Source organism: Mastigoproctus giganteus, chromosome 8, assembly GCF_048544385.1.
Source record: "Mastigoproctus giganteus isolate SK-2022 chromosome 8, ASM4854438v1, whole genome shotgun sequence".
In the NCBI taxonomy this organism is placed as follows: domain Eukaryota; kingdom Metazoa; phylum Arthropoda; class Arachnida; order Uropygi; family Thelyphonidae; genus Mastigoproctus; species Mastigoproctus giganteus.
In genome coordinates this window covers 168,210,137-168,226,236 of record NC_143582.1, presented here as the reverse complement: position 1 = coordinate 168,226,236, position 16,100 = coordinate 168,210,137, and the positions used below count along the sequence as shown (strand labels likewise).

Genomic DNA, 16,100 nt, shown 5'->3' with positions numbered 1-16,100 from the left:
GTGAACTCCAGCCGCTGCAATTCACAGAACTTAGTCCTTTATTGGTAAGAGGACTCCTTTGTTCCTATCACCAATCTTGTTCCCTTCTCGGCACACGCTCAAGCAATTCTAAATCCTTCCTAAAATAAGGCCTCCAGACCTGTACTCAAGGCATGGCCTGACCATTGCCCCTTGTACAAAGGAATAATCACCTCCTTTTCCGTACTAGGAAAATTCCTGTATGTCATTGACAATACCCCATGACCTGCTCTGGCAGCCTGACTGCATTGCTCAGAAAACTTCATATCTGACTACACAATTACTTCCAGGTCTCTTTCATTTTCTACCACCCAAAGTGTTTTACCACACAGTTGGTATGTTTCTCTTGGATTCCTGCTACCCAATATGCAGTACTTTTCATTTGTCAATGTTAAATTTCAGTTGTAACTTCTCAGCCCATCTGCCTAACTTTTCTAGATCCTGTTGCAATAGCATACTGTCTTTACTGTCATTAACAACCCTGCCAACCTTTGTATCATCTGCAGACTTAGACATTAAGCCTGATATACCTTCATCGATAAATACACAAAACAATGGGCCTAGCACCGAAACCTGGAGAAACACACTAATAACATCAGTCCACAAAGAGCAGCATCCATTAATTACCACTCTGTCGTCTCCCAGTCAACCACTTTTATCTATTGTAGCAACTTACCCTTAAAACCATACTGCTCCAATTTGTGCATAGTCTTCCATGTGCAACAGTATCAAAAGCTTATCTGAAATCCAAATACATGTATATATCAGAATTATTTTTTGCATCCAGTTCCTTTGTAACCACATAGTATCCAAATCAAATTAGTCAGACAAGACTTCCCCTTAATAGACCCATGCTGGGTCTGAATTATTACTGCCATCTTGTCTAGATGATCCTAACAATACTTCTTAATCCAGTGACGCCATTATTTTCCCCAGAATGGAAGTTAAACTAACAGGTCTGTAATTACTTGTCACCTCTTGATCCCCCTTTGTGAATTGGGGTTTACATTTGCATATCTCCATTCCATGGGGACTGATCCTGAGGCCAAGGATGTTCTCATAATTATGGCTAAGGGCTTGCTTACTTCTTTTGCCACCTCCTTTAATATAACTAAATAGATCCCATCCACCCTAGGTGCCTTTCCTCTGTTTAACTTCAACAATTTCTCCTCCCCTTTGCTCTGTTATTCCAAAATTACAGAGCTCCCTGTTAGTTTAATACGCTTCTGTCCTTCACTTCCCTAAAGAATTCCTCATGTGTGAATGTTGATGCAAAATACTCATTCAGTTTGTCAGCTATCTGAGCAGGATCATCAACAGTTGAACCATCAATATCAATTGGACCAATCTGATTCATCCCCTTCTGGAGTTTATATAACTAAAGAACTCTTTGCTGTTTTTCTTAGCATCCTTTGCCAAAGATTTGTCGTAATCTGCCTTTGATTGCCTAATCTCCTTTGACTTGATTACAGACTAGCTTATTATCTGCCCTAGGCTTCTGTGTTGCTTGGTAATTTATATGCATCCCGTACATTTTTCTTCTCTGCCACGAGTCTCATTAGTTCATCTGACCTCCATTTAGGACTAAATGTTGAACAATATTTCTTAATGAGTATAAAAAGCCTAGTAGCTTTCAAGATTAATTCCTTGAATGCTTCCCATTAAGAATTTGCTGTTGGTAACATCATCAATTGTTCCCACTGTATAGAATTTAAAAACTGTCTGAGACCACTGTAGTCACCTTTACAAAAGCAAAAACCCATCCATTTACCCCTGATGGTAACTATATCTTTAAGTAAATCACACATCAGTACACTGATCACTGCCACCTAATGGTTCCTTTATCTGCAGTTTCTTAATGCACGAATAATCACTGCTGATAACTAGATCAAGAGTATTACCCTCTCTGGTTGCCTCTTGAACATACTCCTGCAGAAAACAATCATCCAATAAATCCACAAAAGTCTTGCTAGTGTGTGAGTAACCAACTACAAGTTTTAATCAATATCTGGCAAGTTAAAATCACCCATTATAATACAATCTGATTTATTGTATGATTGATTTTCTCTGTACAGATCTACTCATTAGGCTTATAACACACTCCTACTCATTTTTGCTTTCCCACTTCTTATGTCACACCAAACTGACTCAACATTGCAATGTTCATTTTTGTCAACTGGATGCCACTTCCTTAGATTTTGTTTTTCTTAATTAACAGCATAACCCTTCCTCCCTTTGTAATCTGTCTGTTCTTTCTGTACACATTGTACTCCCCAAATTCCAATTATGCACTGCTTATATCTGACATCATGTCTCTGATATCCCAACAATATCTGCCTTTGATGTCTTGACCAGCACTTCAAATTCATTAAATTTATTTACTATACTTTTAGCATTGGTGTATCTTCAAGTAAACATGCACCTATTCTTATTCTTAGTTACCCAAACACAGCCCATGTATTTATTTGTTTCATGACATCCATCAGTCCCTGAAATCCCCCCAGTCCACCCACCACCCTAGAGGCCACTGCTCATTCTAATAGAAGCAGTGCAAGAATCACTTTCACCTCTGCCTGTGGCTACTGTTAATATTTTAGTCTGTGATTCCCCCCTCAAGCTAGCAGTTTTCTGAGCTACCTAACACTGTCACAGAAGCATCAGCAAACTCTTGCACCCCATCTATTTAAGTTAATCCCATTCCTGTAGAAGCAGTCTCTCCTGTTAACAAGCACAGACTGATGAGAAAAATTCTACTCCATGAGCCTTGCACAATCTCATGTGCTGAATTGATTCATAAAGTTCTCATCGTGTTACTGCATTCTATTGTGTGTGTGGGCGGAATTATAGACACTTTCAAAATTTAATCCTAACTCAGGACTTTTTTTTTTTTTTTTTTCAACATGGACCTGTACTTCTGAAGTAAATCTCCAGATCTCCTACTCTTAATGTCATTAGTGCTAACTTTTACAACAATATCACCCTTTGTGTCCTTAAAAGAGATTTGCTCTACATCAACTTTTACCCCTGGCAGACATACCCTGGTCCTATTCCACCTTTTACACAATATATTACCTGTCTCCCTGACAACAGTCACTGACAATAACTAACTCCTGTAGGACCAGTGCACTCTACCTTGGTCATTGCTACTGTGTTTTCTGATGCACAAGAGTGAGCTCTGGTGTTGAGTTGGGCAGCTTGAGAGCTTGAGGGGTCCTCCATTTTAATACCTTCATGGGCATCTACCGGACTCTTCAGACTCTCATAAGTGCCCTTCGGAACGCTGAGGTGGTGCCTAATTTCTTGACATTTTCTGCACCTATCACACAAAAACATCTTCCTTGGTTAGATCAGGTCTTGTTCCAGAAAGTTGTGCAAACATTTCACACGTTTCTCATTTTTTTAGGCTGTGATCAGTTGGAGAATCACTGCCCTCCATTTTTTTTTTCCAAGTTATAGCACTCCTGTTGGTGTCTGTTGTTTGTGCCTGTTGGTTTACTGTTCTAGTCTGGGGCATGATATTGAATACTATTGATTAACACTGAAAATTAAAAAGATTAATAAATTTAATTATTAATACTAAATGCAGTGATACGTATTAGGCTATATAGTTTTATGTTACAGCTACCTATTTACCACAATTAAAAATTTGAATTCCGTACCACTCACTCTATACTATTACAATAGTGGCAAGATTCGAACAAAACATCGGTTTTACTTATATTGACTAATAATCTACAAAATCTGTCTAAATTTAAAATAAAAATAACAAGCGTAACTAGAACTATAAAGGTACTTATAATGTACGATATAATATGACAGTAAATAAAATGGCAAAACACATATGCTTTTTTTTTTTTTTTGGAGCTAGTAATTCAGCTGGAACTTGTATAGAGTCAGTGTCCTCTTAACTTATAATGATAATTTCTGATTGTTTTAACTTATCAGAAATTATATTGTTTGAATTTCAAATTTCCAGATTAAAAATCAATATCATAAAGCATGTTACTGTTATCATTTCAATGATAGCTTAAATGTAATATAATATATATAAAATTTAATAGCTTAAATGTAAGCTATCATTGAAGTTCAAAATATGTAATATTTTTCAATACCACATTAACTACATTTTCCTTTATTTAAGCTTACATTTGTATTTAATACATGAAATATTTTACTTCAGGGTCACCTGTTATAGTGGCACTACCTCATTTCTATCAGGGAGACCCATCCCTAGGTGATGCAGTTGGATTGATTGCAGATGAAAAACTGCACAAGACATATGCTGATATTGAACCAGTGAGAATATTTTTGCTCTTTTTAATATTTTGATTTTGTTCAACCTGATTTTAATATCTATTCATACACTCTTGTCAAAGTTATACTCATACAATTTACAAGATTGGTTTTAAGTATATCTACTGTTTTCTAAAGTCAGTTGTGCTCTTCTGTAATGGAAGATTACTGACCACTAATGGCAAAATTTGTATACAGCAATATCCCGCATAGCACTGATAATTGGTAACGAAACTGTTATGTGAAATCGAGCTGATTGAGGTATAATTATAATGGGTTTTAATTGAATGCGTACCAGAGAGACAGTCTATAAACAAATTATAATAAATCTATAAACAATTTACATTTGATAGCCAATTAAAAGGATTTGAAATAAAAGAATATTGCAAAAATTTTATTAATGAAAAGGTAACATCATGATAGATGAGAAAAAAGCTTTATTGTTTATTTAGGTATTTCAGTAATGAAGTCTTCTCTTCTTTTTCTCGGCGTACAGGTCTTTGTAGCATTGAATCCCATCTTGTAAAATTTGCTTGATGCTACGTTCAACATTCGGATCTCCATTCATAATCGCCTGGCAGACCATGTCAACTCCCCGAAAAACTTTCTCCAATTCGTCTGTTAAATTCTTTTGATGCCACTTCAGAATTGTTTTCCTCTTCTTCATATGCAGTTTGCTCATCAATTTCAGTGAGAATTGCATCATCTAAGTCATTTGCATGTGAGTCAATGCAGTTATGTACATTGGCAGTGTCCAAAGTTTTGAACCCAAAGTCTTTTCCGATCTTCACAATGTCTTCAGAATTTATCTGAACTTGCGATTCAAAGCCAGTGAAATCATTTGCCAAATGGAGCAAAACATGCTGCCAAACACAATGCATGTTGTTGGCTGTGATTTCTAGCCAAGATGCAGATATATTTTCAATCGCATTCCTGATGTTATAACATTTTCCAAAATGTTTGTAAAGAAGATGATCCCACTCATGTTGAAGCTTCATTTGCTTGGGAAAAAGTTCACCACATATAATACACCTTGAATGTAGCAATTACACCTTGATCCATGGGTTGTAAGAGAGACATTGTGTTAGGTGGAAGAAAGCATATTTTTATATTTTCATTGAAATCAGAAATTTCAGGTGGATGGCCTGGTGCATTGTCTAAAAGCAACAAAATTTTGAACTCCATCCCTTCATCTTTGCAGTAATGTCCAGCCGTTGAACAAAAATAATTTGCGAACCATTCTGAAAACAGTTCTCTTGTAATCCATGCTTTCTTATTGGATCGCCAAATTACGGGCAATGTGCTTTTTACGCAGCCCTTTAGAGCTCTTGGGTTTTCTGCTCTGAACACGAGTAGAGGCTTCAATTTAAAATCCCCAGATGAGTTTCCACCCAATAAAAGTGTTAAACAATCTTTTGATGTTTTATATCCAGGTTAGGCCTTTTCATTTTCAGCTAACAAAGTTTGTAAGGGCATTATTTTCCAGAACAGTCCAGTTTCGTTGGCATTGAAAATTTGTTTGTCCTTGTTGAGCCACCTTCCTCAATGTCTTTCAATTCATTGGGAAATCTTGCAGCAGCATCTTTATTTGCATTTGCACTTTCACCTGAGATACAAACATTGTGAAGCCCAACACGTTTTTAAATCGAAAAAACCAACCATGACTGGCTGTAAATATTTCTTTAGTCTCCTCCTCTTCATTTTCTTCTTTTTCCTTCAGCGTGTTGTAAAGGCTCATGGCTTTGGCTTGAATAATGTTTTGACTCAAAGGAATTCTCTTTTAATTACAATCTTCTATCCATATCAATAAAAGACGTTCCATATTAATCAATAGCGAACTTCTTTGCTTAGTTATCACTTTCATCATGTAAGATGCTGTAGAAATTCCATGCTCTTTATACTGATCCTTCTTTCGAATAATCATCGCACTGATGCTTCATTCATTCCATTTTCATGCGCGATTTTAGCATACGATGCACCATCTTCGTGGCACTTTATAATAAGGTTTTTCCCTAATGTAAGCCATTTATGTTTAGTAGCTCCACCACTTTTATTACTTTTCCTTTTTTTTTTGACTCATTGTTTCGTATTTAAATTGTGAAATGAAAAGGTATTATCTTGTCTTGTCAGGATGGAACACTGAACACTTGCTGCTGACTGCTTGAGGAGAGCTATTGGAACATGTGCATTTAAGACAATAGAGTTGGCACCGCAGCATATTTTCTTGTATGCATACCTAGGCTACAACAATGCAGCATATATGTGAAGTACGTGTCTAGGCTATTACTGAAAAATTTTGACTTAAACTTAGTCATAAAGTTGATTGCTTCCTCTGAAAACTAATAAATTTATTATAAGTTAAGATACAAAAATATAAACAAACAGGAGTTTTTGGGGCAATGGAACATTATAGTCATAAAACAAACTTTACGACTATTATGGAACCCAATACCAAAAGCCTTGTCGCAGACTTAAACTTAATTGAAAACCGTGTCATAGTGAAATCCATGCTGTTTGAAGCCGTGCTAAGCGAGGTATTGCTGTATTTTCAAACTCTCTACAGTTAATCTCAAAAGGGCACATTCTGTCAACAATGTGTTTTATGTAAAATATTTGCTTTCTGGATAAATGTGGTTTGATAGCTGTGACCCAGGAAAGCATCCATAGTAGCTGCGGTAAGATAAATGCTATCCTTGATTGAATTTTAACCTAGTAGGCATATCAAAAAAAAAAAATTAGGTCCACAAGTACATTGTAGTATGTTGTGTGTTGCCTTTTGGAGGGGCGGGGCATAAGCATGGTTTTCCGCAGAATTCTTTACAGCTACATTTCTCCCATTAAAAATGATCAATGATGCTAATTAAAACTGAGGGCCATACTGGGGAATAGTATTAGCAATGGCCACATGGTGCAAGGAAGCCTATGGTTTATGCTGCACCAGCCAAAAATATAAAAAAATAAAATAATTAGAAGAAAAATTTTAAAAATTCTCTCCTATGCATTTTTCTCTCCTCCTGTAGGTCCAGGTATTATCCAGCTAACTTTTGAATTTCCCCAAACTGTCAGCCTCTACCCCCCCATGTAGGTAACTTATTCCAGTAGTTTATAACTTGCTGGCTAAAATAAAACTTGCAATCCAGTCTAAACATCCTCCCCCCATAACTTGAAATTATGGCCCCTTGTTCTAGAATCACTTATACCTATGTAAATTTCATCCTCATTCATTTTGCTTATTCCTATCAGAGCTTTAAATATCTCATTCAAGTCTCCTCTAAGGTACTTATTTTCCATGCTCAGCAACCCACACATTTGAAGTCTTTCCTCATATGGATGTCATTTTTCTGATCTCGCTAGGCGAGTTACCTGTCTTTGGATCCTTTCAAGAAGCACAATGTCTTTTTTTTTTAGGTGCGGTCTCCATACTTGAACACAGTATTCCAAGTGTGGTCTAACAATAGCCTCATTAGCATTAGTAGAGGCACTTGATGCAAGAAAGCAAGCTTATACAGCATAAGCAAAAAAAGGAAAAAAAAAAAAAAAAAAAAATGTATCTGGGAAGTTAAAATCCCTCATTATAAGACACTGATTATTGGCCCACCCTACTTTTCTGTATAATTGTTCATTGTACTCATCAGAGTCATTAGGCCTATAACAAACTTCTATCCTAATTTTTGCTTTCCCAATGCTTATGTCACACCAAACTGACTCAACATTGCACTGTCCATCTATGTCAACTGGATGTTCTTCCTTAGATTTTGTGTTTTTTAAGTAACAGCATAACCCCTCCTCCCTTCCTATCCTGTCTGTACACATTGTACTCCTGAAATTCCAATTCTGCATCCTTTATATCTGAGTGGCACCATGTCTCTGATATCCCAACAATATCTGCCTTTAATGTCTTGACCAGCACTTCAAATTTATCAAATTTGTTCACTATACTCCTAGCATTGGTGTACATGCAAGTATACATGCATCTGTTCTTACTCTTAGTTACTCTAACACAGCCCATGTATTTACTTTTTTCATGCCCCCAACAGTTCCTGAAATTCCCATCAACTGGCTTTCTGGGCTGCTGCTGATTCCAATAGAAGCAGTGCAAGAATCATTTCCACCTCTGCCTGCGACTACTGTTAGCCTATTAGTCTGTGAATCCCCCCCCCCCAGGCTAGCAGTTTTCCAACCCACCTAACATTGCCTCAATCGCATCAGCAAATATTCTTCCACCCTTTCTAGTTAAGTTTATCCCATCCCTGTAAAAGCAATCTCTCCTGTTAACAAGCACAGACCATGAGCCCTGCACACAATCTCTCCAGGGCCGAATTGATTGACAAGACTCTCATCATATACTCCCTCCATCGTGTCTGGGCAGGATTGCAGACACTTTCAAATTTAACCATGACTCGTGACTTTTTTCAGTATTGACCTGTACTTGCTTAATAAATCTGCAGATCTCCTACACTTAATGTCATTAGTGCCAATGTGTACAATGATATCACTTTTTGTGCCCTTAAAAGATATCTGCTCTACAACATCATTAACTTTAGCCCCTGGCAGACATACTCTGGTCTTATCGCAACTGACTTGAATGAGTACAATGAACAATTGTACAGAGAAATAGTGGGCCAGTAAATCAGAATGTCTTATAATGGGGGATTTTAACTTCCCAGATATTGACTGGAACTTGTGGGTTGGTCACTCACACACTAGTCAGACTTTTGTGGATTTATTGGATGATTGTTTTCTGCAGCAGCATGTTCGAGAGGCAACCAGAGAAAGTAATACTCTTGATCTGGTTATCAGCAGTGATCATTCGTGTATTAAGAATTTGCAGATAAAGGAACCACTAGGTGGCAGTGATCACAGTGTGCTGAAGTGGGATTTACTCAAAGAGGTAACTACCGTCAGGGGTAAAGGAAAGGGTTTTTGCTTCCGTAAAGGGGAGTACAGTGGTCTCAGACAGTTCTTAAATTCTGTACAGTGGGATCAACTGACGATGTTACAAACAGTAAATTCTAAGTGGGAAGCATTCAAGGAATTAATCGTGGAAGCTACTAGACTTTATATACCGATTAAGAAATATTGTTCAAGGTTTAGGCCTAAATGGTTATCAAATGAACTAATGAGACTCGTGACAGAGAAGAAAAATGCATGGGATGCATATAAATTATCAGGTGACGCAGAAGCCTGTGGCAGATATAAGCTAGTCTGTAATCAGGTCACAAAGGAGGTTCGGCAGGCGAAGGCGGATTACGAGAAATCTTTGGCAAAAGATGCTAAGAAAAACAGCAAGGATTTCTTTACTTATATAAACTCTAAAAGGAAGGGGATGAATATGATTGGTCCACTTGACATTGATGGTTCGACTGTTGATGATCCTGCTCAGATAGCAAACAAACTGAATGAGTATTTTGCATCTACATTCACACGTGAGGAATTATTACAGTTTGAAAATGGAAGAAGGTTATCAAATTGTAGCAGGGTGCTTAATGATTTTGTAATAACTGAGAGCAAAGTGGAGGAGAAATTGTTGAAGTTAAACATAAGAAAGGCACCTGGGGTGGATGGGATCTATCCAGTTATTTTAAAGGAGGCGGCAAAGCAACTAAGCAAACCCTTAGCCATAATTATGAGAGCATCATTGGACTCAAGGGAGGTTCCCACGGACTGGAGATGTGCAAATGTATCCCAAATTCACATAGGTGGATCGAAGGGTGACATGAGTAATTACAGACCAGTTAGTTTAACTTCTGTTCCGGGTAAAATAATGGAGTCACTGGTTAAAGATGCATTGCAGGATCATCTAGACAAGACTGCAGCAATAATTCAGACACAGCATGGGTTTGTTAAGGGAAAGTCTTGTCTGACAAATTTGATTGGTTATTATGATGTGGTCACAAAGGAACTGGATGCAAAAAATAATTTTGATATCATATACTTGGATTTCAGGAAAGCTTTTGACACTGTTTCGCATGGAAGACTACTGTACAAATTGGAGCAGAATGGTATTAAGGGTAAGTTGCTACAATGGATAAAAGGATGGTTAAGTGGGAGAAGACAGAGGGTGGTAATCAATGGGTGCTGCTCTTCGTGGACTAATGTTATTAGTGGAGTCCCACAGGGTTCGGTGTTGGGTCCACTGTTGTTTTGTGTATTTATCAATGATATTGATGAAGGTATATCAGGCTTAATGTCGAAGTTTGCAGATGACACAAAGGTTGGCAGGGTTGTTAATGACAGTAATGGCAGTGTGCTACTGCAACAGGATCTAGATAATTTGGGCAGATGGGCCAAGAAGTGGCAACTGAAGTTTAACCTTGACAAATGCAAAGTACTGCATATGGGTAGAAGTAACCCCAGAGAAACGTACCAACTGTGTGGTACTACACTTAAGGTGGTAGAAAATGAAAAAGACCTGGGAGTAATTGTGCAGTCAGATATGAAGTTTTCTGAGCAATGCAGACAGGCTGCTAGGGCAGGTCATGGGGTTTTGTCAATAATATATAGGAATTTTGCTAGCAGGGAAAAGGAGGTGATTGTCCCTCTGTATAAGGCAATGGTCAGGCCACACCTTGAGTACTGTGTACAGGTCTGGAGGCCTCATTTTAGGAAGGATGTAGATTTGCTTGAGCGTTTACAGAGAAGAGCAACACGATTGGTGAGGGGAATGAAGGGATCCTCTTACCAAGAGAGGCTTAAGTTCTGCAAATTGCAGTGGCTGGAGACTAGGCACCTGCACGGTGATCTGATTGAGGTCTATAAGGCCTTGAATGGGTTGAGCACGCTGAATTCTGATGGGATCCTTCCACTTGTTCAGATTACGAACCTACGGGGACATAAGTTCAAATTAAGAAAGGACAGATGTAGAATAGATGTGCGGAAATTTGCCTTTAGCCACCGGGTGGTTAATTGCTGGAACAAACTTCCATCTGTCGTTGTGGAAGTTGATAGGTTAAATAAATTTAAGGAGGAACTGGACAGGCATTTGGAGGGAATGGTGTGATATTTTTTTTTTTTTGGCTGATGCTGCATAAGCTCCTACACTTGCTTTCTTGCATCATGTGCCACTACTACTACTACTACCTGTCCTTTTTGCACAATATATTTCTCTGACAATTGAGTCACCAACAATAACTAGCTCCTGTGGGACTAGTGCATTCTGCCCTGAAGGTTGCTGTTGTGTTGCCTGGTGCATAAGAATGTGCTCTGGCATAGAGTTGGGCAGCTGAGAACTTGATGGTCCTCCATTTTAATTCCTTCAATGGCATCCACCTGACTCTTCAATCTCTCATATACCTCCATCAGAACACTGAGTTGGTGCCTAATTTCTTCACATTCTCTGCACCTAGCACACACAAAGACATCCTCCATGGCTAGATCATGTCTTGTTCGAGAGAGAGAGAGAGAGAGAGAGAGAGAGAGAGAGAGAGAGAGAGAGATCCGCAAACTCATTGCATTTTGCACATTTTTTTTTATACTGTGATGTGTTGGAGAATTGTCCCCTAAAGTTCTCCCATGAACCACAGCACTTTCACTACTTTGTGCAAGTTGCTTTGCTGCTCTAAGTCTGGGCCATAATTTCCGTTTAAATATAATTTAGTTAACAGTAAAAATTAAAAGGATTTATAAATTTAATTGATTAATTGCCTATACTATACTAAGCTAACAGATTCCTACTACAGTGCTATGTATTATGCTATCTAGTTTTACGTTATGCTTTACGCTATTAAGTTCGAGATAGTACACAATGCCGGCAAGTTTCAAATGGTACGTTTTACCGATACTAAGTAATAACCCACAAAATCTCTAAGTTCAAAATAAACAAAGTATTGTAACTAGGAATATAAGCTACTTCTAGAAAATAAATTAATATGCCAATTTAGTTAATAAAATGGTAAAAATTTGAGAAAAACTTCTATTTGCTGGAGCCGTAATGGGATTATGACATCCTTATCTCTACTAGCATTTGTTCGATAAATCATTGATAGGACACCATGGGCCTTCCTTGTAATAGTAAAATCATGCTAAATGTATTTAAATATATATTTTAATTCTTTATTTGCTAAACTTATGAAATATTAGTTTCCACTAGAGGGTTAAATGCATTTAGTGAACAGTTGATGCAGAATTGCTTATGCACAGTAAGATAATTTTTTGGGGGTTTTCTGGCAAAAGTGCAACTGAGGCCAAATTGTACCTGTAACAGTAATTATGCAAATGAGTTTTTTTTTTTTTTTTCTGGTTGTGTTAGATATTACCCCAGGCACTCACATTTGGTGAGTATGGGCTTGGCACACTCAGGGTCCTGAGTTGGATGTCATTTCTTTTTTTTTTTTTTTTGGTGACTTCCTCCTATTTCTCTCTCTTAGGGTACTGTACACAAATGGGTTACTGGGCAGAATCACGCTTGCTGTTGACAATGTAGTGCGTATGTGGGATGCATTGAAAGATAATTGCCTCCATAACATTTGTATATTTGTAAATAGTTCAGTATTTTGTAAATATTTTAAATATTTGTATAGTTTGTAAATATATTAGTCATGCTCTTTTGGGTGCAACAATATTCCTCATGCATTATGGAACCTGAAACAGAAGGTTTTTCCTAATTGACCTATGTAAACGCAGGTAAATAATTACATAGTGATAGTTATTTGACCTTCAGAATGCCGCATAGTGGGGGTGGCCAATGGGAGAAGAGGGATCCGGGTCATGTGGTACAAGTCTGTGGGGCAATTGTCACTACAAATGCACAGGTAAATAATTACATAGGTCATTTCCTAATTAGATATTGATTAGTGCATTTTGACAGGTGTCTTATGTAGAAAAGATGACTTACTCCACCATACCTCTACATTTTACATAGAAAATTGTGTGCAGGGGTTGGTGAGCAAATCGAGCTGAGGGTAGAGCCACTAGTTTTTTATTATTTAACTTTATTTCTGTGTTTCTAATACATTCATGTGTTTAAATTTTCAATCATTAACAATTCCAAGACCATCTTATTATTGTAAATTGTCAGTAATAAAATGGTCTTGAAAGCTTTGATATGATTTCATTTGGCAACAATGGATATCTCTATTAGTCCATAAAATTGAGGGCTATACTGTATTGTTGTGAATTGAGAGTACCCATCAATGTTCCTGTTATATCCTACAAATAAAGTACAAAATCAGTTTTCTGGAATAATTGTCAGATCTTTTCTGGATAGCCACATTTTCTGGATAATCGAATGTAAGGCAAGATTAAATAAATTCTGTTATAATGTACTAAGGTAAAAGATAAAGACTTTAAATATCTTGAAAAAAATGAATTTTTTAAATTAAAAAAATAACTTATACATAAAAATTCGCACATTTACATATGTATATTTGTATGGGTATTTTACTGCAAATTTTATGTAGAAAAAAATTAAGTAATTTTTAAAATAATGTTTGAACGTGTTTTTTTTTTTTTTTTTTTTTTTTTTTTTTTGCTGAAAAATCTTCCTTAATATCAATTTGATTAATTGCATTCTTCCTGGTTTTCTGCCCATTTCAGTGCTGTTTCTTTTTGTTGACATTTTACCAAAAAAAAAAACTGAGAAAAATAATAAATTGCACAGTTTCAGGTTGATATTATTCTTACCCAGTCTGGAGTTAAACTAAACATAATATGAAATGAAGAGAACAAAATAAGCCATGGAAAATTGAGTTCATGGAAGTGAATGACTAAACTCCCACTCATGGTTTTCTAATCCAACGTTTCACCAGATATAAGAAGTAAAAAAATAGATAGAAATGCTTGCATAACATAATAAACATTCATTTCAAATACCACCATTACTTAAAAAAAAAAAAAAAAAAAATCAGCCTTTCAAATTATTCCAGACAACTGACTGCCGAATAACTGATGTTCTACTGTACTTGCATTTTTCAAAAGAGCAATGCACTATTGAATGTTTGGAAGACTTGCCTTCCTTGGTCTGCCATTTCCTCCAATTTCAGTCCAATCTAACATTTAGATGGATGCACCACAATTGTGCAATTGTGAGCTAGATCTGTGGAAGGGTTTCATAATTTTGATATTCATGCTACAGTTAACAATTCCAAGACCATTTTATTAGTCTATGCTCTTCTTCCATAAAGGCCCAGCAGTATTATTGAGGATAAACATATTTCAGTGGTGGTTGCTCAGTGTATCCTGGAATCCCCTACAGTGAGCCTAAGACTAACCCTATGCAATATTAGGTATCCAACACCATTTCTATATTGGAGAAATATTTCTGAAATGTTGAAATTTCAGAGACCTATGCATAGATGAAATATGCAGGAAACTAGATTACAAAGGTGCATATTGGAACCATAAAAAAAAAAAGTTGATTTTGACGTTAGCAGTGGTTGTACTATCAGGTGATGCAGAAAAACTTCAGAGATGTGTGTTTTTTTTTTTTTTTTTACTATTAAACCATTCACTTACACTTAATTCTTGTAACAGTGCATACTGTAGAAGTATAAAGATTTTGTTGTTGATTTCATAATTTTTGTTATATTAACAGTTCAGTAAGTGAAGCATATCAGTTACTCAAGAAATTTGTAAAATATCAGTATATAGCTTTAGTGTTGATTAATAATAAATTTTACTTTATTTTTCCAGACAACTGGAGCTGTGCTGAGAGCTTCTCGAATGCTTCAAATAAACATACACTTGAAAAAGTATATTGATATAGAGTGAGTAATATTTTTAATTTGTTTATAAGGGGGGGGGGTCACAAGTGTCCAGCATGACTTCAGTGATGTTGTTTTTTGTCTACTCACTCCACACAGCTGAAACTGTCAGTAGCTGTAAATTTATTTGATGGCAATATCTTATCTTATCAGTCTGAGCTGTGGATTTATAACTATGAGGATTTGTCAATAACTCATCTCTGCCACTGTTCAAACCTCACATGGTGTGGTCAGGCATTATTGATACCATAAACCTACTAATCTGGAAACTTTCTAAATGCTCACACCGACCGCGAACTATCAAGTATGGTGATGTGTTCCACTTGACCTCAGACATCTGGATTTCAATGTTGAGCTTTCCTTAGTTGTTCTTCCTCTGAGCTGTGCAGAATCTTGGCTGTTTCTCTTCTTACTATGCATATATTAGATTTGTTAGGCCAAACCACTTCTGAATTTCAGAATTGTCTGTGTTAACCGTCCTTACTTTTTAACATGTCCTGTTTATATCATTGTTACTTTGGAAATATCTGTGCAATATTCCAATCTCTAAATATGCTCTCTCTGTCTGTCTGTCTGTCTGTCTGAATTCCAGAAATCTGTTAGTTAATGTGCAAATCGGAAATATGCATGATCATCAAGGCCAGATTTAAACGCTGTGGCCCTAAGCTATAACATGTACGAGGCCTCTCTTACCTGTGACAATATAAAAAAAAAAAAAAGATTTTTTAAGATGGAGCAAGGCCCACTGTAATGTGAGGTACTAAGCTGTAGCTTGTTCAGCTTATGTGTAAATCTGACTTTGATGACCATGTTAAGCATAATTATATATACAATTATTGAAATGCATTGGCTTTATGAAAGATGGTATCTCCAATAATTACTGTCTAGCTGTCTGAAATTGAAGTGTCTGACTAGTGCCCAATAGGTGAAGCATGTGCAGTGGCTTCCATGTGCAGTGGCTTTCAAAAGGTGATATTGTTGTACATGTTGGCACTAATGATATTAAGAGTAGGAGATCGGCGGAATTACTAAACAAGTACAGGTCACCGTTGAAAAAAAGCCGTGAATTAAGATTGAATTTGAAGGTGT

At 36.7% G+C, this 16,100-nt stretch overlaps 1 protein-coding gene across 1 annotated transcript in view; it reads left to right on the top strand.

The window, feature by feature from the left end:
• The window catches only part of LOC150081996 (lysosome membrane protein 2-like), a 302,034-nt gene that overhangs the window by 208,272 nt on the left and 77,662 nt on the right, over nucleotides 1-16,100 (top strand). The window contains exons 9-10 of the mRNA XM_090380393.1: nucleotides 4,199-4,314; nucleotides 14,941-15,014. Of these exons, the coding sequence (XP_090236519.1) occupies nucleotides 4,199-4,314; nucleotides 14,941-15,014 (190 nt within the window). The remainder of the gene's footprint in view (nucleotides 1-4,198; nucleotides 4,315-14,940; nucleotides 15,015-16,100) is intronic.